This window comes from Phyllopteryx taeniolatus, chromosome 9, assembly GCF_024500385.1.
Source record: "Phyllopteryx taeniolatus isolate TA_2022b chromosome 9, UOR_Ptae_1.2, whole genome shotgun sequence".
Taxonomy (NCBI): Eukaryota; Metazoa; Chordata; class Actinopteri; order Syngnathiformes; family Syngnathidae; genus Phyllopteryx; species Phyllopteryx taeniolatus.
In genome coordinates this window covers 10,367,023-10,394,264 of record NC_084510.1, presented here as the reverse complement: position 1 = coordinate 10,394,264, position 27,242 = coordinate 10,367,023, and the positions used below count along the sequence as shown (strand labels likewise).

General features: G+C 39.7%; 1 protein-coding gene across 2 annotated transcripts; it reads right to left on the bottom strand.

Moving 5' to 3' along the window:
• Nucleotides 1-74: 74 nt before the first annotated feature.
• On the bottom strand, nt 75-27,242 carry LOC133483033 (protein kinase C delta type-like). 2 transcript variants are annotated; one of them, XM_061783529.1, is made up of 17 exons: nt 27,044-27,240; nt 20,657-20,791; nt 17,833-18,105; nt 10,619-10,787; nt 7,882-7,913; nt 7,678-7,763; nt 6,779-6,908; nt 6,548-6,648; nt 5,899-5,980; nt 5,611-5,732; nt 5,324-5,497; nt 5,056-5,147; nt 4,882-4,944; nt 3,158-3,296; nt 2,396-2,584; nt 1,190-1,318; nt 75-1,040 (listed from the first exon to the last, which is right to left on the bottom strand). In XM_061783529.1, exons 2-17 carry the CDS (start codon nt 20,763-20,765, stop codon nt 882-884), a joined length of 2,049 nt encoding a protein of 682 aa, XP_061639513.1. In that variant the 5' UTR covers nt 20,766-20,791; nt 27,044-27,240; the 3' UTR covers nt 75-881. The 2 variants fall into 2 exon arrangements, with proteins under 2 accessions (XP_061639513.1, XP_061639515.1); XM_061783531.1 differs by lacking the exon at nt 1,190-1,318 and having other exon boundaries at nt 27,044-27,242.

Genomic DNA, 27,242 nt, shown 5'->3' with positions numbered 1-27,242 from the left:
GATTGACAGGTGAGGTGTGACCAATCCAGCATGTACCCCACTTGAGTGAATGAGAAAAAGCACTTTAGAAAATGGATGGATAAAAGCAATGTTTATTTATAATCAGCTGTAAAAGATTGCTAATAATAAAAAAAGATTACACATTGTCCACATTTGGTTCTTGATGAAGTTCCAAGTTATTTACTTAAAATCCTCATTCCAACAGAAAACATCAATACAAATATATATTGACTACAGTTTGTCCATACTATTTCTCTAATACTAATTTGAATTACCGGTTGTGCTTAGTTCCATCCGTGGGTGCAGGTTTAAAGAAGCTGAAAACTGATAAAGTATAAATTAATCATTTTCTTTTGAAAACATTTGTGTATTTACAATCAGCAATTTGCCTACATTAAGTCAGTGGCGCAATTAAGCGTGTGTCTTGTCGGTGATTTAATTCACCATACTGTGTATTTTTTTTTCTATGCAATCATCTGGGGAGCTATTATCCATCAGATATGTGTAGAGTAACGCCATTATTTATATCGATCAATAACTGCATATACATAGGATACGATAACAATGATGTGTGACTATTTCTTTTTTTGGGATGTTAATTTCAAAATTCAGTAGATATATGATTGGATTAGAAGTGATTACATGGTCAAAACAATGTCACAAAGATTTAAAAAAAAAATCCCCCTTCAGTTTTGATTATAGTTACAATGGTGTGTGAAGTACAGTACGTCCCTTAATTACACATATAGAGTGTTTTCTTATCCTCTGAAAGAAGTATTCAGTAAAATTCAACCATGGAGAGAAGGGAAAATAGGCTAGAGCCTATCACAAAGTGTACAGTAAGTCAGTGACCATGGTCCCAGGGCAGCCAGTTTGTCTTTTCATTTGCTTATCAAATGCTCCAGTTTGGGGTTGACGAAGGAAAAGCCAGAAAACGCGGACTGATCCATCGAGTCGATGAGGTTCTTGTCGGCATGGGAGAGTCGCGGCTTTTCGCTCAGGAACTCTTTGTCAAAGTTGCTGCAGTCACTTGGGGATTTCTGTGGACGGCAGGATTCCAGTTACCATACAATAGCCGTACTGAGAAGAAAGGTACATGCCAATGCCATGACACGGCTTGACATATTTACAACGTAGTGTTTTGACAGAAACGGCACAAAATGAGTCAAAGCATTTGAATGGTTCCCACCACTTTGGGCTTAAAAGGGGGCTCCACTTCTCTCTTCTCCAGAGTGGACCAGTTGATACTTTTGAAGAAGGGCTGTGCACGGATGTCTCCGACCACACCAAGCCTACGAGTGGGATCTCGCTCAAACAACTGCCATAATGATGGAAGAAGACAACTGTTTAGACTAAAAGGCAAAACAACCCTTTAAAATATTACAGTACGTTACGGTGGCATGAACAGTGGACAAACTTTAAGGGCCACGAGACCAGAAATGATGTTTAAGAACTTGTTCTCCATCTGGAGCCCATAATATTAGTTTACCTCTGTTCAACCTTTTCCCATTTGTATTTGTCACCTGTCTGCATACAGTAGACTCTCCAAAACAATCCATTCATTGATGCTGGTTGTTCTAATAATTCAAACTAAGTGAATTAATTCATTCAAGGCTCAAACTGTTATCATAAAACCTTTATTAACGGTAATGGCAATGTTTTAAGTAACATTTAAAATTACCGTCATACACAATGAAACAGATGTTACTCTTGTAAAATAAAGAAAAATGAAGTAAAACTACTCATCCGTTCAAGATGAATGCATGTTTAGCACATTAAAAATGTGCCATTTGTGGGAAAGCTTCTCTGTTCCTTTTCCTGCAAGTAATTCCCCATTATCCTGTTTACAGTATGTTCTTCTTGGTAAAATTTGTAATTCATATTTAATTAATTGTACATCTCATGTTGAGATATGGTGGGTGAGTAGTAAGCACATCTGCCTCACACTTCTGAGGTTCTGGGTTTGAATCTCAGCTCTCCCACATGCATGTGAGGTTCATTGAAGAGAACATTTTCCATGAAGTGTGAATGTGAGTGTGAATGCTTGTTTGTCGATATATGTGCCTGCGGTTGGCTGGGACCCAGTCCAGAGTGTACCCCACTTCTCGCCAAGCAGCTCGGATAGGCTCCATATAGAAAATGGATATCTCATACAGAGTAGACAGACTCTTCCATTTCTATTATTACAATTTGCCATCACTGGTACTCCTTGGTATTGGCAGTAAACAAAACTGAAAAGGCGAAACAAACTAGTAAGGCTAAGTCCTTTCTATTTTCGCCAAGCTGAAGTCTCACCAGATTTGCTGATAACTCTTTTGCTGCATATTTTTTTCCAGAAACTCTGAATTGCCCCACTTTTGCAAAAAGCACATCTAAAGAGAAGACGTATAATCACCAGCTCAAGCAATTTCTTGGCCTCCTTGGTTATCCACCGAGGGTAATGAGGAGTGTCCGATCGGATGGACTCAAACAGCTCATCCTCATCATCGCCTTGGAAAGGTGACTGGCCAATCAGCATCTCATAGACCAGTACACCAAAAGACCACCAGTCCACTGAGAAGGTATACTTCTGTCCTAAGAGAATCTGCCATGAGCGATAGAACAGCAAGACACTTTAGTGGAAGGAAGTTGGTTTCCAACACCGCAGGAGGCAAATATGATTGGACTAGTGTCAAGGGATGGGCAAACCTCTGTGCTCAAGGGGGCCACATCTGATTTTTGAAACAGACAGATCAGACAGGTCATTCGTAGATGAGGTTAAAACAAAATAATAATAATGTCAATCATAAAATAATAACTTAAAATAAAATTGTAAAATGCTAATTAATTATAATCTACTAATTATTTAATAAAATACAAAAGGTTAAATGTGTCTGTATTATATTGGTTTACTAATATATTTTTTATTTTGTTACTTAAATTACATCAAATAACTAATTATTGACTGAGATAAAGGAAAATAATCAATAAGGAGTAAATAATTATTAAATTAACCAATTATGGGGAAAAGAACTGCTAAATTAATGCAACAAATACTACAGGACTGCTCATCACGTTAATGCTCGAGGGGCCGGATTAAAGAATGGAGCAGATCATATGTGGCCTGTGGGCCACACTTTGCCAACCCCTGATCTAGAGGCACTGCAGTATTAAATACCTCAGGTGCAATATAGTCTGGAGTTCCACAGAACGTGGAGGCCCGGACATCTCCAAACACGTTCTCCTTGCACATGCCAAAGTCTGCTATTTTGATGTGCCCGTCCTTGTCCAGCATCACATTATCCAGCTTCAGATCCCTGTGGATTATTATTATACCGTTACACATTTTGGGAATGTAGTTGTCTACAATTACAAGTTACCCTGTTGAAAATGTAGTAGTAGTATAGCTATTTCAATTACTTCTTTAAGTAATGTGACCAATTACATTTGATTGCATTTGGATTACTTGTCTTAATTTTGAATTAATTCATCAACTGGACCCGTGCATGTTTCCTCTTAAAAAAAGTGGATTAAAACTATGGATCATTACTTGGGAATCAACCACATATTTGTTCCTTGCAGAAATAATAAAATGATAACAAAACATTATGAAATGTGAATACATAAAAAATAGCTTGCTGCATTGTACATGTAGAAAACATGAGATTCAATTGACCTAATGACAAATGTGCACAATTTAGACAATAACTTTACATATGACAAAGCAGATAAGTGAATGTTTCATAAAAGTCCAAAATTATAAAGATGAAACTGTTCAAAAGTCAGAGTTTTTTTTATGTGTTCAAAGATATAGCTATGAGTCTAACCTTTTCAAAATCTCAGACAAACTAATAGATTGCACCACAAGATGGTGCTTCGAGGTCATATTTGGAAAAATATGTCACGTTTGTGGCTGCACGGTGGACGACTGGTTAGCACAACTGCCTTACAGTTCTTAGCCGTGGCCCAATGGTTAAGATCATCGCCTGCCACCGTGGGGGACCTAGCTTCAAGACCCCGACTGGACCACCTGCCAACATCCCCCAGACTCACGGCTGTGGTGTCCTTGAGCAAGACACTGATACCCAGAAATGCTCCCCGGGCGCTTCAGCTGCCCCCTGCTCCAGTGTGTTCCACTAACGTGTATGTGTTCACTGTGATGGGTTAAATGCAGAGAACAAATTTCGTGTACATGCATGTTCATGACAATAAAAGATGATGATTCTTCTGATTCTTCTTCTTCTTCTACATTTAGGGCCAGAGTTCAAATCCGGTCTTGACTGCATGCGTTTTCTCCGGTTACTCCGGTTTCCTCTCACATTCCAAAAACATGCATAGTAAGGTAATTGAAGATTCTAAATTGCCCATAGGTGTGAATGCGAGTGTAAATGGTTGTTTGTTTCTATGTGTCCTGCGATTGGCTGCCAACCAGTTCAGGGTGCACTGCACCAAAGTCACCTGGGATAGACTCCAGCAGACCCACGACCCTAGTGAGGATAAGCGGTTCAGAAAATGGATGGATGGGTGTCACGTTTGCGATAAAATGGCACATGACCAGAGAGAGCCAATCAGAAGCGTCAGTTTGAGGAGGAGGAAGTGATATGAAAAAAAATCTGAGCTTTTTTTTGTAACTAAAATTGTAATCATGGAAATTGCCAAAACCAGCTGCAATTTAATTATACATTTTCTCACCGTAATGTAATGGACTACAATTACATGTATTTTATAATGTAATTACATAAACACTCTACATGTAATTATTAGTCCCCAACACTAACGTTATATTAAAGCCATGTTCAAATCCCATCATCGAACATCCAAATTACAGATGTCCCAGGTTGGTGATGCAGTAAAAACGTTAAATATTCACTATATTTATTATGTCCCTCGAGAAGCTATTACCTGTAGATAATTCCTTTTGAGTGGAGGAACTGCAGTCCCACTATTATCTCAGCAGCATAGAATCTGCAGGTTGGAAAACCACACCACACCCACAATCATGTAACAATGCTACAATGATTTGGACAACATTAACAAATAATCATCTCTTCCATTCCGGTATGCCAGTGTACTTACGTGGCTCGGGCTAGATCGAAGCGGCCTTTGTCTTGGATGTGGAACATCAAGTCGCCCCCATTGAGGTACTCCATCACAAAAAAGAGGTGCTCCTGGGTAAACAGCACCATCTCATCAGCTCATTGTTGTAGACAAATGAATTAAGTGTGTGCAAAGGTTCAGATAAAGACAGCTTTAAGTGGGGTCTACTGGTGGTCTCGGTGTTAGGGGTCGACTCAGTAACCGCAGCGCTGGGATGATGTCAGATTTCATGCTTTGACTTGCTCACTTTAGACTGGAAGGTGGAGTAAAGGTGTGTGAGGAAGTGGTTCTCCCAGGCAAGGGCAAGGACTCTCTTCTCAACCATCGTACACTCTACGTCGTCATCCATGAGAACCACATCCTTCTTCAGAACCTTCACGGCATAGTACTGGCCCTGGCCCGTTAGCTCAGCCAACAGCACCTGAGGAGCCAGAGTAATCAGAGCAGCGTCATAACATAGCACAATCTAGGAGTGGAAGTGCAGTCCCCATTTTTTTTGTCTATTAAGTGATGTGGAGTAGAAAACTCACCCACCTTGCCAAAGCTGCCTTTGCCTAGAACCTTGTGGAAGACTAAGTGGTTGACGGTGAGCTTGGACTGCTTAACAGAAGGTGCGGCTGAGCTCGAGCCATCACTCCCTTTGCCGTTCTTATCAGCTACGGGATTTTTCACGTCAGAGTGAACACACATTTATGAAAAGCTGTATATCAAAATTATATGCAAAAATAGTACAACAATAGATTTGAAATTGAATCTAATGGTAAAAAACATTTGAAGTTCCTAACACATTTGAACTCTAAAACTGCAATGACAACATCTTACCACCAGGGTCTGCTCCTGCACGGATGTCTTGGTAGATCCCAATATCGGCTGTACTGGAGCTATCGGACTTCTTCAGGGATTTCTAGGATGTGAAATACTTGTCATGTTCTGCTACCAGTGATTTGTAGCAAAGCGATGGTGACCTGATTATCCTGCCTTCCTTATTTCTACTCTCACAATAAAATTCCTGGAACTTCTCTGAATAATCCCGGTCAGAGAAGATTATTTTAGGATTACATTTAGTACAACAGTTATTCCTGCGATTTGTCTAGTTGATAGATTGGCTGAGAGATGTAAGAACAGTGTCAGGGTGATGTTGAACAAGTGGTCCCTTATCTTGCTCACGTCGCATACATTAGTGCAGCCCCTCGCACTCTGACATCAGCATGTCTATATAATCTAGTGTGAAATGGATCTGTGCAAAAACTGTGCAATGCAAAAAAATATCACCTTCTGGGGCTATAAAGTATAAATTATTATTTATGTACTTTAAAAAATAATAATCCTTTAATAATCCTTACATGTTAGCTATCTGTTGTATGCAATCACAATTCATGGTTACATTTTACTGAATTCCTCTATCAGAGTATAAAATAACACTAATACGTGTAACAATCTACAACCTGGTTAAATGTTGTGTGGTACAAACCTGGGAGACTTGAGAGAGAGCTTCAGCCAGTAGCTTCTGGTTGATCCCACACAGATTGGCCACTTTTTTCTGACAATAACTATGAACGTTCATGCCACAATCTGATGTAAAAAAAAAAAATAAAATAAAAAAAATACACAAATGATGGAGTAGTGAAGTTGCGAGTGTGGAACAAAATGTCACAAGTACAAAAAATAAAACATCAAAATACTGTAAGACAAGTGGTCCTACCTTCACATTTAAGGCCCTGTCTGTAGAGACCCCACAGCAGGCTGCCACAGTGGTCACAGAAGGTGGGGCTTCTGTAGTTATGGTACTTGAAGCGATGCGGCATATCAATCTTGAAGCGCTCTTTCTGGAACTATACACATACACGGTATACACATTTATTAGATCAACTGAGGTAATTTCAAGAGAGTCTCACAACCAAATGTTTCATTCAATTGAGATTAGAATGTCTTGGACTTTTAAGGGCTTCTTTATAGTCGCGCGGACGGCGACTGTGCTGACGTCACTGCGGCTATCCCGTGCGCAGTTTGCCTTAATACTCGAGCGCAACCCACACACGCTGTTTTGAAAATGTGCTGCAGTTCTCTTCCAAGTCGGGGGTGTCGCTACGGCTGGTATTGGTGAGGGCACCACAGGGCGGCGTTTCCCTCTGTATTTTATGGCCATTTCCGGTAGCAGTTTTTCCTTTCCTTCCGGAACAAGGAACAACAGCGACCATGGAACAGTCTCTGCTAGAACAAATGGACTTAGATGACCAGATGACACGTTTAATTATACTGCAAAATCGATCAAGAAGGCGGCAGCGTAGGTGGTATGTGGAACCAAGAGGCACGCTGAGCACCTCATCACAGCATGTGACTAAAACGGACCAATCACCATAGATTATTCTACGCACAGCAAAAATTTTTGCCGCGTGCGCGTCAAGTGCCGCATAGGGGCCGTGCGGCCCAATGCGTTGGTCACGTGATGCAATACGGGCGCTGTCGGCCGCGTGAGAGTATAAAGAGGCCTTAAGTCCCATAACCAAAAAGTCATTTTGATTGTAAATTATTATTATTATTTTTTTTTTAAATAACAATTTGTGTCACAATTCACACACACACACACACACACGCACACACCATAGTGTCACGACTGTTTGCTGCAGTTCCGGTGCACCTTCCAATAATCTTTTCGATGCATTTCTTGTGAATTGCTGCATTGCATTCTGTGAGGGAAATACATGAGCAAATATTGTGTCAAAATGTGCAGGTAATATGTAGTACATTTAAAAAAAAAGCATCAACTGTCATCTGATAGTGCTTAGTGGTAGTGAAAAAACTCACGTCTGCACTTGTAGCCTTGCTTTTTCAGCCCCCTGTGTAGGAAAAAACAAAACTGTCTTTTGTTTGTGTATGACCATGCAGGTCATAGACTGCTATTAGAACAATGTAACCAATTTTTACTGAGTCAGACCAGATCGTTCTAACAGTTTAATGACATCTAAGCATTAGCATACTTTATTTATTTGTTTATATACAGTGGGTACGGAAAGTATTCAGACCACCTTACATTTTTCACTCTTTGTTATATTGCAGCATTTAAGTTAATTTATTTCCTCATTAATGTACACACAGCACCCCATATTGACAGAAAAAAAAACGGAATTGTTGAAATCTTTGCAGATATTTAAAAAAAAGAAAAACTGAAATATCACACAGCAATTACAGGACACTTCTGTCAGTCATTGTATGTGCGAAACGGTGTCAATTCACTTGCATGTGTCCGCAGGCACACACCCCTGGGACTTTTTTTTCTGGGTGTGGGGCCAATCATTTATTGCGACAAATAACTCATGAATATGCGAATTGCTTTGGTACCCCCTCACTCACACTCTCGTCCTATAGACTTTTATAATTTACATAGTCACTCCCACCACACTTCAGTTGTACAGCCGAATTCACGAACCCTGTCTTGCATGCCTCCCCTCCTGTCCAGTCCTGTCCTATCTTGTCCTGTCTTTCCCTCACAGGGTGTAGCACTACTGCCCCATACAACATTCATATCTAATGTTTAAGTGTTCTTGATATATAATGATTTACTTTCTCATCTTGTTTACAATTAGTGCTTTATCTTTTGTCTTCTTTTGTCACGCCCCTCTAGAAACTTTGTTCTGTTCCATTGGTCGACTCTGATTCGCAATAAATATCCATTATAAGACGAAGAAACCACAGCGTCAGCTTAAAAACTCTACTGTGACACAGTAAAACTGTTCCGGCATAAAAGGGATACAGATCCTCCATTTTGCTTGACCTTACAGCCGAACAGGACAAAAAACAAACAAAACAAAACAAAATCTCTCACTGAGTCATTTAGGAAACACGTACCATAAGACAAAAACAAGTAAATGTTGGTAAGACATAAAGAACGCCATCAACTACATTTCTTTCTGCAGTGTTCTAGCCAAATTTGTATGCCAGTGTGTGCTGTTGTGATAAACTTGTCTGGTTTGGTTTACAATATTTAATTCGAGTTACAGTTTGATGTCATCTAAATGTTTGGACGTTAGTTTACTTTTTTTTTTTTTTTTTTTGGTTGGTTTAACAAAAGCTTAACTAAAATACTATTGCACAAACCTGATTTGGCAAATTCTCCTGAATACAGCCTGGACATAACTTGAAGTAATTCATTGCTAAATATTGCCATACAATATACTTGTGCAATGTTTTGTAGATGTATGAAGCACTTTAAAAAAATAAACAAGAGCTGTTGTTCTGAATAAATGTCCTTGGAAGCAAGTGGACATTTACATTTATTATTATTATAATTTTTTTAAATAGGATATCATCAAATTATGGTTATCGTAAGATTTAAAATATATATATATATACCATAGTTTCATGACCATAAGGCGCATGGGCGCCTTATAATGCAGCGCGCCTTATTTGTGCACAGAGTTCCAAAATCTGTAAATGTTGTTGTGTGACTTTGACGAGCGCTCCGCTTGACTGACCGGGAGCATTTCCTCCCGACAGGCTGCTTATATAGAGGAAAGGCGTACGTGACTGAGGACAGTATGCGGACGTAAAGGGGGAAGGGTGCGCGTGAAAGAGGATGCTAAAGGCACAGTAGGTATATAGTGCCGCATTGTGCAAAACAACATCGGTTTGGCTAAGGACCCCCGAAAATGGCACCTACGAAGAGACACGCTTACGAAGCACGGTTTAAACTGCAAACTATCTGTTACGCGGAGGAACATGGGAATCGAGCAGCCGCGAGAGAATTTAAGATCAACGAATCCATGGTTCGCAAGTGGAGGAAGCAGGAAAACGAGCTGCGCCAAGTCAAGAAGACAAAGCTGAGTTACCGCGGAAACAAGGCGAGGTGGCCCGAGTTGGATGACCAAGACTGACTCTGACAATGACAAGAGGGAACCTGGCGTGTTTGATGGAGAACTTGCCCAACTGTTCATTTCGGATACAGAAGATGAGGACTTTGATGGATTTGTGGATGAGGATTGATCAAAAAATAACGTGAGTACATTGTTAAATACTTCAAGAAAGTACAACCGAACTCTTAGTTTTAGCGTGCATGTATGCTACCGTATGTTTTACCATGCGTGCGCCTTATGTATGTGTTATATACAGAAATAGCACCCGTAACTGAGACTGCGCCTTTTAATACGGTGCGCCTTATGGTTGTGAAAATACGGTATATATAATCAAGATATTTTTATTTGCTCATATCGCCCACCACTATCTGGCACTACTAGAATACAGTAGTCCTGGTCTGTTTCGCATTTTAGATTAAGAGAAGACATTTTACTGACATAATCCTGAGTAAGACAAAAAAAGGAAGAGTTCATGGATAAATTTACTTTTGACATTGCGCTCAAAGAGCTGGGGGGGGGGGGGAAATTCAGCCAACAGGTTAGTCCTGCTGACTTACGGTAGTTGGAATGCAACAAGACCTGGTGGATTCCCCAGGTGACTCACTTTTATAACAATAAAAGGTTTAATTGTTGTTTCTTCCATTCCTTTTGTGTTTTGATATGCTGACTTGCTTAGCAAAGACTGGACTCACCAGAGAAACTCTCTGCATACAGAGCAGAAGGTAGGCTGGTGGAAAAAAGTCGAAGTAAACTCGTGGTTCTTGATGATGTGAAGCTTGGGCTGCTTGAACGCTCCCCTCCTCTTGTTCAGGGTTGTGAGTCCATCCTCGGGACCAACCCTCACAGAAGACTTGTTTGGATCTGAAACAAAAGAGCAATCGATAAAAAAAAAATAATAACAAATAAATAAATACAAATGAACAAATAGTCAGGTGATTAAGCAAACTGTTTATGTGGAGACTTACTGGCCATAATATGTGATACAACTGCAAAATCCAACAAGATCCAAAGTCATGTGTCGGAGGGATATTTGTGATACCATTTATTCCTTGCAATGGTACAGACCTGTACCGCTTCCTACTGAGAGCTGATTAAATAATGATAGTGCACCTCTTATATACAGTAGCTAAGTACTTCACAAAGCACTATATACTTTTACATAAACATCAAACAAAGAATTCAGAAATGTATGTTTGGTATATTGACTATCTGTTGTAATAGTGCTACTAGACAATACATTTTATACTGAGGCTAAACGTCATTTTGAAAATATTCACCAGATACAGAAGATGAGGACTTTGATGGATTTGTGGATGAGGATTGATCAAAAAATAACATGAGTACATTGTTAAATACTTCAATAAAGTACAGTAAGCATTTGAACTTACATTTGTGGGATAAGCAGCATACCTGCGTACAGTATGTGCACAGCGCATTGTAAAACGTGCCACATCTTCACTGCCTATGTCAAACAGCATACACTGCCATTGCTATTGTTTGGTGTTTTTTGGAAACAGTCAGGAGCTTCAGGAGCAGAGTACAACCGTGACTGTTAAGAAGCATCGTTCAGAAAGAGAACGAGTGTACCAAATTCACATAGCACTGTTTTATTCTGTTTCTTTACTAAATTATTTCTATTCACATATGATTGACAAAGTCTAATTTGGACAGTTCTGTGAGTGTGTTGCATCATGTTTGAAGGATCATATATTGTATCTGCATGTTTATTTCAGTTAAGTTAATGGTAGTGTTTAGGGAACATCACAAACAGCCCTTGCAGACCAAAAAAAAAAGTTTAAATTGTAATGTCCCAATCTTGTTTCTCCTAACCAATTAAGTTTTATCGAAATAATTAGTTGAGAACAAGTCATAGTGCATGAAATTGCTATTTATCTTAGTGTGTTGAAAATGTTTACCTTTTTTTTTTTTTTTTTAAACCTGCAACATTGATGATATGTTTTATGATTCAACATTCAAGTCAAACTCCTCAGTTAGATAAGGACAGAGGACTTGGGCACATCTCTAAAATGGAGGCTGAACAAGCAGCACAATACAACTGTGAACAAGCAGCTGATGCAAGTCAACTGGGTGAGGTCAAAAGTCACTTGGAAAAGATGATGAAAGAGGCGTGAGAGAGGTAAACAAAGCAGGCAGAAACTGCGCCGATAAGGAGAGTGGGCGGGTGAATGGGAGCACTTTGTTTGGGAAAAAAAGAGTTGCCTAAAGAGACCGTTGATTAGACTGAGAGAAGTGGAATGATGTAAAAAAAAGAGATAACCTAATTTCCTTTTTGCTTTCGAGTGACAGCTGCTTGTGTTTGGACTGCACTTCAGTGGACTGAGCCAAGAAGAGGGAGAGAGAGGGAGAGAGAGGAAGAGAGAGAGGGAGAGAGAGAGAGAGAGAGAGAGAGAGAGAGAGAGAGAGAGAGAGAGAGGCTGTTCTCACATACTTAAAAATACTCAGTGTTGCTTTTCAGGAAACGTGGACTGCGTGGCAGAGAGCAGATTAAGTGTGGAGTCAAACCCAAAACCATCCACCCCACACAGGCCTTCTCTCACAGAAAGTGCTTTTGAAGTTTAAAAGGCAAAAGGTCTTATTTTGTCAATGTCTATATGTCTCAAAAGTGTTCTCTGTCAATTGACTGTCTGTTGTCGTACTAGAGCGGCTCCAACTACCGGAGACAAATTCCTTGTGTGTTTTTTTTTGGACATACTTGGCAAATAAAGATGATTCTGATTCTGATGACGCTAAACTTGACAAAATATTGAAAAACATGCAACTCGACTTGGACTTGAACAGCAATGACTCGTGACTTCACTCAGACTTGAACCTGTAACTTAAAAAGACTTACTACTTTGAAAAAAAGCACTGACAAATAGTGTTATTTCGTTCGCGAACGTTTCGTTCAGAAGAATGAATTTTTTTAGTAAACGAACTGAATCAGTTTATGAAATGATTCGTTCTTTTACCTTGACCGCCGCCCGCCGCCGTGAGGCGAGCGAGTCGGCTGGGGGGGGAAACGGAACTGCTGAAGCGCTCTGTCACTCACTTCTGAATCTTCGGCGAATGACCAATGAGCAGCCAGCGTGCAGGCGGGGGCGGGACTTCATTAAACGTACTGCCATGTGCTTTGCGATTTGCCAGCGTTATCACTCACTTCGGCGAATGACCAACGCCATGCAGGCGGGGGAGCGATTTAAGTGAACTGAGTGATTTGTTCAGTGAACTGGTGTACTGAAGAACTGAAGAGTGATTCGTTCAGGGGAGGGACTTAAGTGAATTGAATGTACTCGTGTACTGAGGAACTGAAGAGTGACTCGTTCGTTGAACTTATCGTTTGCGATCCGTTAGACACGAGTGATTCGCTCGTTGAACTTCTTCGTTGTGATCCGCTAAGGAGCGATGTACTAGTACGATGAGTGATTTGTTTGCGCAAGGAACGACGTACGACACAGTCAACGTACTCGTGTGACGTCCTGACATCCTTGCGGGAATAGCTTTCACTAGCAGCCGTTTTTCCAAGCTAACAGCTAATGTTGAGTCAGTCAAGTACATAAACATCCATCCATTCATTATCTGAGGCGCTTATCCTCACAAGGGTTGCGGGAGTGCTGGAGCCTATCCCAGCTATCATTGAGCAGGAGGCGGCGTACACCCTGAACTGGTTGCCAGCCAATCGCAGGGCACTAAACAAACAACCATTCGCACTCACATTCACACCTACGGGCCATTTAGAGTCTTCAATTAACCTATCGTGCATGTTTTTGGGATGTGGGAGGAAACCGGAGCGCCCGGAGAAAACCCACGCAGGCACGGGGAGAACATGCAAACTCCACACAGGCGGGGCCGGGGATTGAACCCCGCTCCTCAGAACTGTGAGGCAGACGCTCTAACCAGTCTACCACCGTATACACATTTTATTCCCTCTGTGTCTCTAATGTGATTATTAAAGCTTTTTATTTCAGAATAATATTATTATTAATAATTCATTCAGTCATTCATTCATCTTCCGTTCCGCTTCCCTCACTAGGGTCGCGGGCGTGCTGGAGCCTATCCCAGCTATCTTCGGGCGAAAGGCGGGGTACACCCTGAACTAGTCGCCAGCCAATCGCAGGGCACATAGAAACAAACAACCATTCACACTCCCATTCACACCTACGGGCAATTTAGAGTCTTCAATTATAATAATAATAATACATTAAACTTATATAGCGCTTCTCAAGACACTCAAAGACGCTTTCCACCCGAGAAAACCCACGCAGGCACGGGGAGAACATGCAAACTCCACACAGGTAGGGCCGGTCCTCAGAACTGTGAGGCAGATGTGCTAACCAGTCGGTCACCGTGCCACCTCGAGTGATTCAGTACACTCAAAAGAACTGCCGTGCTCAGCACTAGTAATGAACTAACACTTTAGCTTTTTCTATTGGTACAACTATGTGCAGGTTATTGTTTCACTTCAAGATATAGGGTAAGAGACATCACGATGCTGTACAACTTTAACAATCTTCATCAAGACATGAATCCCACCACCTAGATTTTTAATGTGTTGATAAATATCATTTCCTTTATGCCTGGATAAGACTACAAGACAAATGTTGTCTTTCCCGATGGCACTATTTCAGACTACTGCCGTCAAATCTGGCCGTTTCTCGGACAGACGGTGGCAGTACTACACGACATTTATTCCGATAGCACCGCATCCCGTCTTTTACGATCAATGGGCTTTTGTCTTGTCAAAGCAAACGCTGTCGGAGAGGTGGAAGGAGAAAACCGATTCACTGGTCAACGCGAGTGGATACACTCGTTACTATGGCGACGACAAGAACAATGCGCTGCGCCAATGTATTGTTTCTGTGTGTGTGCGTGTGAGTGAGAGTGTGGGGGGACAAAATGAGGAAAAGCGTGCGGTGTACGTCACTGGTGCTCGGGAGAGAACGTTCATTCAAGGATTGCTTGAGGCATGTTCACATACTTTTAATACGATGCGGCTCGCAAGCAGCCAAGAAAACGTTATGTAGCCCAGCAAGCTAGTGCTGGCACCAATGGGTGTACATAAACATGCCGTTCTGTCAAATCATGCTCAAACATTGGTTTGTGCGTGTGAATTAATGTTGACAACAGCAAGCACGTGATGCGATGTGCCGGTCACAATACGCAATTCCTGTTGGTCATCGGTGCGTTGTCGGAGAGTTGTCGTTGATATCTCACATTACATGGAAGATATAAAAATAAAAAATAAAAATCAAACTTGCTAGACTTTTCATTTTGACATTGTAGGGCAAATCGTTGGTCATGGATTATGTCACACTACAAGATCTGGGAAATCAGATGCAATAGCTAATCAGGCCAACATCGGAGCTAAAAATCCTGTCGTCTGATCTAGGGATTAGACAATTGACGGACTGTTGGACACGCTATGGCTGAGGAATTGACCATGAGGTCATTCTTTCACACACTACCTAAAGTAATGGTTTCATTTATATAAAAAAAAAAAAAAAAAAAAAAAAAAAAAAAAAAGAAAAACAGTACGACATAATTCAACAATAAGCGTGACATCTAAATAAGGTATGCATTCCAAGAACCAATGTTAACATGTACAGAAACGTCATTTAACGTAACAATAAGAATGTTAATTATTGCAACAAAAAAAATCTACATTGCATTGTGGGAATCGTCACAAATGCTTGTTTTCATTAGCATTAGCAGCTAGCTTTGTGAGCGATAACACAAATAGTTACACGATGGGCCGGCCGTGCGCTGTCTGGGCTTCCTGTAGATTACACTCTGGTTTAGTCAGTGTAATGTTCTCAAGAAACTGTTTTGTACAATATTTCTTTTTTTATTCACTTTATTTACCAATGGATCAGCACACCGGTAGCATCTATTTAACAGGAAACTACAGCCCCAAGTTGGGACGTTGTGTTAAACATAAATAAAAACAGAATACAATGATTTGAAAATCATGTCAATAATCATTTACTTAGAATTTTATTAAAAGTTAATGATTATTTGCTAAAAACAATCAAGTTTATCAGTTTGAACATTAAATATCTTGTCTTTGTAGTGTATTCAATTAAATATAGGTTGAACGTGATTTGCAAATCATTGTATTCTGTTTTTATTTATGTTTAACACAACGTCCCAACTTCATTGGAATTTGGGTTGTACATTCTTCTTTGTGTCCTTTTCTTCGCCTCTTTTTGACATATTTTAGACAGTGCCCCTTACGACTACGATACCACAGTCGGATAAAATTGTGCCTTTATAACAAGATGACAAACTCGTGTTTCTCTCTTTTTAAATTAATGTCTTATGTTTTTGGATACTCACAAGAAATGCCAAGTTTAAACTGACATCTATTTATATTTGTTTGAAAATGCCTTACTAGAAATGTTTGTAGACATGAAAATGCAGTTTCCTGCTTCACGCACAATGTGAATTTAAGAAAAATACTGTTGATTATCTAAAAGAGGAAACCAATTGGTCGTTCATTATTAAGTGAAATGTCTCATTTTCTCTTGTGTATTCATAATTGGTCTTTAACCAAGCAAAAATATATTTTATCCTGATACTTGATGATTCTAATAGAATTGTCAGCAGAATACTCGATTACTAATTGCAGCACTACTGGATGGAAATTCTTATTTGTGAGAGGTCTGTTTAGTATCACTTCAGAAATAACGTAATGTTAGTTGTTGCATGTCCTCACCAGCTGTCCCCCCCCCCCTCTCCCCATCCACAAATAAGAACAGGATTTGACTGTTGTAACGTTACTTGTGTTCAAATATCTAGACTAACAATTGTTCTGCTGTGGTTCACACCCCGATTTCCCTTGTCCCTTCTGTCCCTCTATCCGTCTCCTAAAACCCTTTTCTTTCCAGCTGCATTTTCAATAAACATCAGAATAATTAAAAAATAAAAAAATAAGCAGAAGGAGCATTTCAAACTACACTGTTGCACAGCTAAACTGTTCCAACAAAAGTCATACAGATCCACCCTTCTGCATGGCCATGCAGCTAAACAGGACAGGTAAAAAAAAATAATTTAAAAAAAGAAGTGAGAAAAAGTAAGTCATAGCATAGCATTTTCATAGAATTATTGAAATTACTGTCGATCGGTTTTGAAGGGGCAATAAACTAGGCCCCCCCCCCCTCCCCTTTATGACTGGCTTTGAAGGTGCAAACATTTTTGTTTTCTTATAAAGGTTCAAAGCACTTGTTTATCATATTTGTTTTAATTCAATAAATGTGGATTTTAAAATATGTTAAATATATAATTGCAGAATATAATATATACATATGAATTAAATATAAACATCTCATGTCGGTCAGGATATTAAGGAGCAATCTAATAATAATAATCTTGTTTAAATAAGGGACATTTACGGACAATAAAAAAAACGGCCTTTTGTTTGTATAACAACTTAATTTAGCATATTTTCTAAAGGAGAGAAAAATACAAACCTTTGAAAACAGAACTCAAAGTGGCGCTTGTGCAATGACGGCACGCAGATTATGTAGTTGCATGTGCGCTTGAAGCCAAGGGATTTTTTTGCTGCCAGTAGAGGGCGTATCCAATAACTGCTGTAATTTCCGGGGGCCCATATGAGAAGTGACTGGGGATAGGCTTCACACAGGGGTGTCACATGTGAGATGGAGTTGTACCCCTGTAACCCTTCCACTATTCCCAATGAAAGGTTTCAACACCCCCGCTTTTTCCGCTTTAATTTTACCTGTATCGACCTGGATTCACTGATATTTAACATGAAGAGCAACAACAGTAGTGCATTTGCTAATTCTCTTAGTTAAGTATTAAACGGTTGATTGTCGTTTGCCTACATGTTTAATATTGCTCATCTGACAGTGTGAATTTAATTTACTGATGTAAGATGAGGCTGGCTTACCTGCATCACTGTCCTCCAGCAAATACTGTACAGCCATTTGGACCTTCCCAGAAGGGATCAAGTCCACCCAGAACTCAGTACGACCATTGGTCTTGGACATCTTACAGCGTTCTGCGAGGACAGACACACCAACGGTAGCCTTAGCCAAGGCCTCCTCGGCGCTCTGCATGAGAAGCACTTCTATAACTCGACCCTCGTAGATATGAGCATCAAACGTGGACTTCCACGATGGATACATGGTGGGCTTCTTCTGAATCAATGTCTTGCCTCGCTCTGTGGAAAAAGAGTGATTTTAGTTCGTGAAAACAAGAGCAACTATATCTGCAATTTGATAGATGAAGACTACAAAGTAACAATAACAACTAAAGCTGCAAGCAGCAATGAAAGGTGCCCTCGCACCCCCCTTACATGGCAAATCCTCCCAAAACTCTATGGCCACATTAGATGGCGAGTGCAAAAAATAAATAAATAAAACAAATAATAATAATAATAAAGCTTTGCAATTTAGCTCTGTCTCAGATACCTGCTTTTGATTGTCCCTAGTAGTCAAAGTACAACCCCTGGATTTTTGGCAGACATGTTTGGGATCCCTATAATACATGTATTTTCACCAGGATACATATGCTTTAAGCTTGTTGAGGCCTTCCATAAAGGCGATTCATTTGTCGGAACAATGAGAATAAGCAGAAATCACAAGGGGGCATTCGCATTGCCTGGTGCTCGCGCCCTAATAAAAGCATCTGCTACACAAAATGGTATCAATACGTAATACAGTATTGTATACCTATAAGATTCTCTATAAACAATACAATCAGAAATAAACTATCATACTGTTGTAAACTTCATCTCCCCCGTGCCTACATGCTGTTGGGTTGCATCAGTGTATGTTATGAAAGTTAACTTAAATTGAACAAAAAGGTGTGTTAATGTTGTGTTTAACTCTGGCCACTGGCATGCAAATTAAAGTATTTTTAGTCCTTTTAACCGTGAACAGGATTCATTTTGACAACGGTGTTATCTGTATATGAAAGTTTCCAAAGATCAGAGACAAAAACTCACTTTTTAACTAAATTGTGTTAATGAAAATGTTCCATTGAAGGTGTTAAAGGTGCAGTAAGGCGCTTCCCAGGCTCCACATCAGGTGGCAGAAGACAATAGGGAAAAGGCCAGAAGTAGTACCGAGTGGTCTAGTGAAGTGGCTAGGATTCGGCACTCTCACCGCTACGGCTTTGATACCCAGTCAGGGCATCAACCGTTTAAAAGAAACCCAATGTTATCAATGCAGATTCAATGGCCTATGCTTCCGTGCTGTAATTAGCTGTCAAGGAGCCTGATTTTTATGCAAAATTGTTCCATAACATCCTAAGCAGATGCTTTTAAGAAGAGACCCTAGCCCCCTTGCGCCCAAACTATTCTAATGTGTGTTTTTCGCCTGGCAGTTGACAAAGCCAGATTTCTCATGAATATGTGACATGTAAATAAGCTTTGGTCTGATTGGATCGCTCATCTTCCCCATTTTAATTATGGGGAAAAGCTTTGCTCTGATAGTTCCTTTGCGATATCACGCCACCTGACTCTTGTGGCTTGCTGAGGCCAGACGTTTATAGCGACTTCGCTTTTCGATCAATCGATGTCTTCCTATCATCGTAAATCAGAATTCCGTAAGTGTTGGATTGTTCGCCCACTACTCACATACCCCACTGAGGAAGGGGACGTGTCATGTGGGTGAAGTAAAAGAGAGGAGGACATTTTGAGAAGCGGGTCCTATTCATCACTTCAACGTAAATGGCTTATGGTGTTCATCTCTCACGCATATTTTACCAACAGGCACAACAAGCTTTGCTATTTAATCCACTGTTACATTCAACATTATAAATATAGCTAAGCATTGTTGGAAACCACAACACATGTATTCTTTTATACCCTGTATTTGCATGGCTTGATGGCAGCTGCCCAGCTTACTCCAAACCCGGAAATGCACTTTCAGTAGTGTGTGAAAGTTGGTTAGGAATTGCTGCAAAAATACATTGAAGCCATTTAATCCTGAACTCCTTTGATTTTGGCAAGTGACACAAAGCATGACGCAGCCACATTATCACTCAGCCAGTTTTCCTGAGTGGGCCTGAAGAAACCACGAAGTTAGCAGGTAATTGAATATTGAAAGGCAAAACTACATCACGACGACAGCGAATTCAAATCCTGTCATTTGAAAGCAGTTTGGTGCTCAAAGGCTATTGCATTCAATCGACAAACCGCATAGATGTCGAACTTAAACCAGGTCACAGACTCAATTTGACCTATGTTATGCATAAACAGTAGGAAAAAAATGTTTTGGTTTTGTTTTATGGAAGGGCTTTTAAGGACCATACTCCGTTGTAGCAGGGTATAAGAATGGAGTGGGGGTAGGGGGAAGTTACAGCATAAAGGGCCCCTGGTGGTTTAAATGAAACAAAAAACGGCATTCTAGTAGTAATTAATTCTTCCAATAAATGAAAGATTGCCAAATATAAACATACTATAAAAATATACAAAATATATTTAATAACCAATACTTTTTATTTAGGAGGACTGCAACACTAATAGTTTGTCTTCTTTTGAGGAGATAAATGGTGCAGACAAGTGCAACAAGAACAGTTTGAACAGTCTGAATTATTCTAAACACCAATGGCATTTGTCTTTACTTTGCCTCACCACACTTGTGATTTTGACGCATTGCGAAAAGCATAGCGCGAACAAGAGGCTGAGTTGCACTTTATTTGATTACGGCCTACACGTGTGGCTAAAACACGAGTCTATAACACGCCAGTCCATTTGCTGCACATACCTGTGCTGACAGACTCTTTCATCTTGATGGCACAAATGGGGGTTTCAGAAGGAGCAGGCAGTTCACCCACATCATATGCATTGAAGGCGATGCGCAGGAAGGGTGCCATGGCAACAGCTCACTCACCTCAGCCTCCTAGGGCAACATCAGATTGTCAATGACATTTGGCAGACACAGGCATTCGACAAGTCCCGTACTCGGGAGAAAAAAAAAAGAAGGACTGTGGCCAATAATGTCATCAGAAGGAAACAAGAGAGGAAGTAGAAGTTTCCAGCTCATTACAGTACTTTAGAAACTATCTTTTAGCTACCGTAAGTGGAAAATATAAAAGTACACAAGGGGAAATCCAAAACTGAAACAACAAAACAGTAAGGATAATTGAGTAAACACACAAGTTTCACTTCAAAATTAACTTCATTTAATTTCCTTCATGGGATGAATAATCTACAGTATCTGTCCATCCGTGTATCTATCCATTTATTAATTTAGTTTTGCAGATTTATCATGAAAGACCATAACTTTTTCAAATTAGTTTCTGGTAGTTTTGGTTGCATTTACTTCCAGAGTTTTTCGAGTTCATGTCAATGACTCATCTGAATTTTACATCTGCATGACTAGGATGATGTACTTAAGTCAATTCATTATTATTATTATTATTATTATTATCCATCCATCCATTTTCTTTACCGCTTATCCGGTCGCCAGCCAATCACAGGGCACATTATGATTATTATGATTATTATTATTATCAGACACCGGCTTTATACAGAACCTGGGCTAAGTTATATCTTACTCGGGTCTCCTACAATAGTATCTTAAAGGGCTTTGACATTAGACATTCCATTTCAAAAGTGAAGTGAAACAAAGCATTATTTTTTAAGTAATCACCCCCAACTCCTGCATCATCATTTAAGCTTTATAGCACTGCATGCATTTTCTTCTTTGTTTGTTTGGTGCTTGTCTACTTTGTACTCTATATTCTTGCTCAGGCATGCACCTCTTGACAAGACGAGCATGTCTACGTCAGGTCTGATATGGTGTACTTGACAGTGTTACTTTTGAGGTCAGCTTGAAAGTAAGTCCAAATATTAAATCTTTTGTTCATTGCTGCTATTCAGTCAATCCAAAATACCCCCGCCCCCCAAATGTACAGCAGTCCTTTGTCAACTATAATAAGACACAGTTCCTGAACATCGAAATGCGCTATTACCAGTACAGTCGTACAATTAACTGACAAAAAAAGATGTGTGTTTTCAATTAGAGTATTTGGAGTAGGAGTCAGGTGACATCGCTTCACAGTCTAATTCTATTAAAAAAAAATAAATGAAGATAAAAATAATAAAAGGCTGTGGAATTAAGAATTCTTATCACACAAAAACCTTTTGGGTTTTCAAGGTCTTACCTTTAGCTCCGGCAACTTTAATCTACAATTAACCAAACGCTGAACAAGACTCAATGAAGGATGTAGAGAAATGAATCAAAATTTTATACACTGCATCAAAAGACTAACACAAATCAGACAATAGAAAACTGATTTGAGCTGTAGACCTACATAAGAGAGAGGGCCTACATAACAGCATAAAATCAATATGTTGTAAATTACAAATGCAGCCGTCATGGGGCAGTTTTGTGTAAAGAAATATAATAATAATAATAATAACAGTACCAGTGTGTCAAGAAAAGATTAATGAAGGCTACAGAGATGTTTTGGGAACAACAAGGGGAAAAACAGATTAATCTTTAAATCTAGTAGAACTTGATAATCAAGTCTGTGTGAGCTAGGAAAAGCGTCTACTGAGTGAAGAGTTACATGCACCATTTAAAAAAATATATATAAAAACAATCAATATTCACAGATACACAAATAGTCTTTGTTTCATAATTTAAAGACTAGAATAAGATACGACACACACCTCTGTCACTAATCCCACTCATGCCTGCTGGGTCCTACACACTCTAAAGTTTGTTCTGAGAGGTCAAGAGGGCTGAGAAGCTGTTAGAGCTCCCATAACGGTGGCCTCATTTACTCACATAACCACAGTGTAATCCATATTATAACACAAACTCAATACAAATACTCAAGACTACTCTTCTGAATTCTACACAAACAATAGCCACTTTAGAAAAAAGGGAGTTCTGTGTCCCCAAAGGGGCAGGAAAAAACTTGAGTATAGTACATGTAATTGGGGAAGGGGCAGGACAGGAAAACATTCTGGTGGACCCGAGATGAAAGAAAACTTAATGACAGAACATTGCTCTCAAGTGGTGCGTGTGTGCGTGCGCGTCAAAGTCAACAACTTTTCTCAGGAATTTAAACGTCTGATACGTGTCGCTGTACTCGAAGCAGCAGTGGGCGATGTGATATCTTACACAACTACACAAAATAATTCATAATATAAACAGTAAGCTGGAACAGGTTACAGCTACAGTACGTAACAAAATAAAGATGTGCTGTACAGGTAAATATCTGTGCATGCCATTAAATGGCCCCTTTCCTTTTATTAGAACCAGAGTCTTCTCTCTTCTCTCTAGAACCAGAGAGTCATATTGAAAGGGTGATTGTCTTTTTTGTATTGTAAAGATAAGATAATTCCTCTCCACAAATACTGTAAGTAAATTCAGACATGATTCAAACTCCACAGGCCAACATGCCAACTGATGCAACACGTGCAAATAAAAGTTTTGGTATGCACTGAATTGGTGGAGTTTGGTATTTGGCATAAGAACTAACCAAACCGGTCAGACTTTACAATGACAGTTTAATGTACAATTTGTACATCGAAGGACCCATCAACACGCAAAGTAACACGTACAGTAAACAACATTCTTTACGAAAACAAGAATGAGAGCGTTGTCCAACTCTTTTGTGCTCAAAGCACTTCATTATCTGCCAAAGGAAAAGATGAAGCAGAATATTTTGGTTGGTTGTCAGCTAAAAGACATTCAGCAAAACAACTGGGTAGCACGCCAAGAAATCGCACAGTGAGGATGAAACAGTCCATGAAGATGACAGCAAGGGCATAGAAAAACACTGTAACTTCACAGCTCCAAAGACATGGACAGTAATTATTATCTATAGTGTAGCTGGTCAGAAAAGAGTGTAAATTGTGCATCAAGTCATCTTATGAATGGTATACGTCACAATTCAGCTATTTCTAGATTAACATACCTCTCTAGTCACTACCAATAAGCCTCTTTTCACATTTGATTGCATCCTTGTAGGAAGGTCAAAGGTATAAATGATTGAATCAATAATGGCTAAATGCCATTTTGGCAGATTTGGTTTCAGGGTACTTCATGTGCTGCTTCAGTGTTGCCACTCGGCTCGTAGCAAGTCCACTATCCTCAAACTCGATGATGAGGACATAGTTTATGTTCATTGTTCAGACTGGATGACTATCTTAGCAAGCATTTGGAATTCAAATATGTGTAGATGGGGAACAATAAAATGAAACAGTCTTTTTACATCTTTTAACAGACTGAAAGTCTTTTACTTGACAGAAGAATACGTCACAGTATGTGTATAGCTGTCAATTACAGTAGGTTTACCGCCATGGCAGACCTTGAGCAATAAAAACATGACTAACAGCCGGCTAAATAAAGATGAAATGTGGGATGAACGAAACAGACAGTCTTTCAAAATACCACACGTCAGAGCAGTTTCAATAGTTACAAATGCAGAGCTCCTTGTAATACACCCTAACGATTCAGCGAATGTATTTTGTAACAAGTGATCAAAGGTAGACCCACTACTTAATGACATTCAAAATCTAAATTGATCTCATTGAAGGTGAATGGGGGTGTTGGTTTGCCTTTTACTGTTACTCTAAGCAATCCACCAGACAAGGAAGTGGAAGTGCGAGGCAGAACGAAAGACACCAAAGTTCAGAGAGCAGACTGACTTCATGGAGCGACGCCAGTTGACACACACATGTAAAATAGCTGATGCCGGTCCTTCACGTGACAACGCTTCACAACCTGGTCTGCGTTTATGAGTAAATGTCAATCACAACATGACAGAGATAATTATGATGTTATGGCTCAATGGAAGAAAAAACTTCCAACTGGGAAATTTAACAGTGATCATACAAAGGTGTCGTTGTTAAATAAACTTGGACAACAATGTCACTCGCTTAAATATTGCTTTCCGAACATTGTGCTTTTTTTGTATACAAACTTGGAGGACTTTCAGAATGTGGGTCAACTGCATAAAAACATACACTAAGAAACCAGAAAGAGAATAATGACAAAATAATAATTATAAAGGGCAAGAAATGAGGCAATACTTAATAATGTATTTTTTTAATTTGAACAGGTCACGACATTCTACAAAATTCATAGAAGAATTTTTGTTTACATTGACGGTACTGATAAGTGTCGACCATTTTGGACGCAACTTACAGTAACTTATTTTTCCACAGAAAAATAAATGCAACTTAAATGTGGTCCCCGACTGTACAACCAAAAATGTGTTACAATTGTACAGAAATTTCTTTAATCGTCAAGTATTTTGCTGCGGCACAGTGGCATGTAATATTACCACATGCTAATAACCTTGAACAAAGCAGCCTTTAATGAATTTCAGCAGCGAGCCGGTTGACAGAATCAAAGCCCTCCCTTCGTTAACTCAGCAAGATTAATGTCCAACAGCTCTCCTTGCCCACGGGCAACATGCACGCACACGCTCACACGCACACGCAAGCAGAGGTCAAGAACTTGTGAGCCTGGTTCATTGATACAAATGTTGTCAATGACGCCAAATCCTTACAGATGGCTGATAAATATCTGTTCAACCACTGTATTATACTTCCCTGGATAGATTATATTTCTGACTCCTGTGCTCAGCTCTTTAAAAGCGTGTCAAACCTGCTACACCAGCAGAGCAGGAATCCTTCCACTGAGAGTTTTTTCTGCATACGCATTAATGGCGGTGTGCATTTCTGCTTCAGAAAGCCTTTCGACATAGCATCTGAGCTGGGAGAGTGTTTCTCAGAGTCTGGGTGAATCACAACAACTCATTCTAAAACACGTTTCCGGAGCAGAACTTTTAGTTTCCATAACTGCAGATGAATGTTAATATTGCACATAGGTGGCTACTTGCTAAGCAGATGTCCAGAGAGCATCCATAAAGCTGCACAGGAAACCACAAGCTAATATTGACACCGCACTGCCTGCAGGCAGGTATCATTACGTGTCCTCAAACACTCTGCTGACTCCAAAAGCATAGACAGCACAGCGATGAGCAAAATTGATTAGCAATGATAAGATAATAATAATAATAAGATAATTAATTGTTTGTGGATATGAAAGAGAGAAAAAAACTTAGTTCTATGTATCAATAGGATATAATACCGGTACTAGTTGATCGAGAGTGTTAATGATCAATTGCAAATTGCAGATGGTATACATGCGGTGGGGGATCTTTTTCTGATAGTCATGTCATTCTGAGGGCCACACAAAATGCATGAAAATTAAAAAAAAAAATAATCAGCAATTGAACAACTGTTTATAATTATATATTATTAGCATTTGAGCACAATTCCCCTGAGGTTTTCTTAGTATATAGAAATCATGCCTTGACTGGTTCAAATGCTCTCATTGGCCTAATCTGGCCTATGTTGTAGCTTTCTGTCAAATGGAAGATATTACATGACTCCGTTCATAAAATCTACAAGACACTAAAGACAGTTTAAATTGTGCATTAAGTCATAAGTTCAAATATTTGCTTATATAGAGGGTGAGCCAAAAATCATGGCTCTTATAAAATCTTCAATCTCATACACTGAACACACTTTTTTGTTTTTTTTTTGCTTAGCAAAGTCATGGCTTACCAAGTTTTGAGAAACAAAAACTCATTAAATAATCATGCATGCATAAAAAAAAATAAAACTGAATAAATTCTGACCCACCCTGTAGACTATAAATAAATAAACACATTTAGCAACGCTGTGGTGAACTCTCATGTTAATATTCATGTTAATGGCACTAGAGTTTTTATGTACCGTACAATCATGCATCATTTTAATGGGAAAGCGTGCTGTTTTCTTTCCCTGAGCTCATAAAATAAATTTACTGTCCAAACTGACTCGGTTGCCATAGGCTACGACCTGGCGCCATTGGGTATTTATAAAGCAATGGTCGAGTCTTACTGTGTTATACTTAATGTCAAAAGTTAAAATTCGACACAGAAGCATTCATGTCAAAGATGTTTTGTTCCAAGTGGAAAATTCGAAGCGGCCCTTCCTACGAAAGCCAACCGGGATTTGTTGTCCGTGCGTTCATTTGCCAAGTGAAATAAAACCAAAGTCCCACGGCTGCCTCTCTTGAAGTACGGCGACCGACCGACACGATGTCCTGAACAAGCTCCACGGGGAACTCGTGACTTACCGCTTCCGTCAAGTCGCAAAGTGTCCCGAGAGGCGAGTTTCCTCCGACGGCACCACTGCAGTCGACTTGTTCGGCTTAGGCTTCGTCTCCGCTGCTTTCAGGCCGCGTGGAGTTGTCCTAAGATGAGAGTGGACGTGTGCGTGTCCGTGCGGAGTGGGACTGAACCGGAACCGGCGCCGTCCCGCTGCTAACTGCTGAA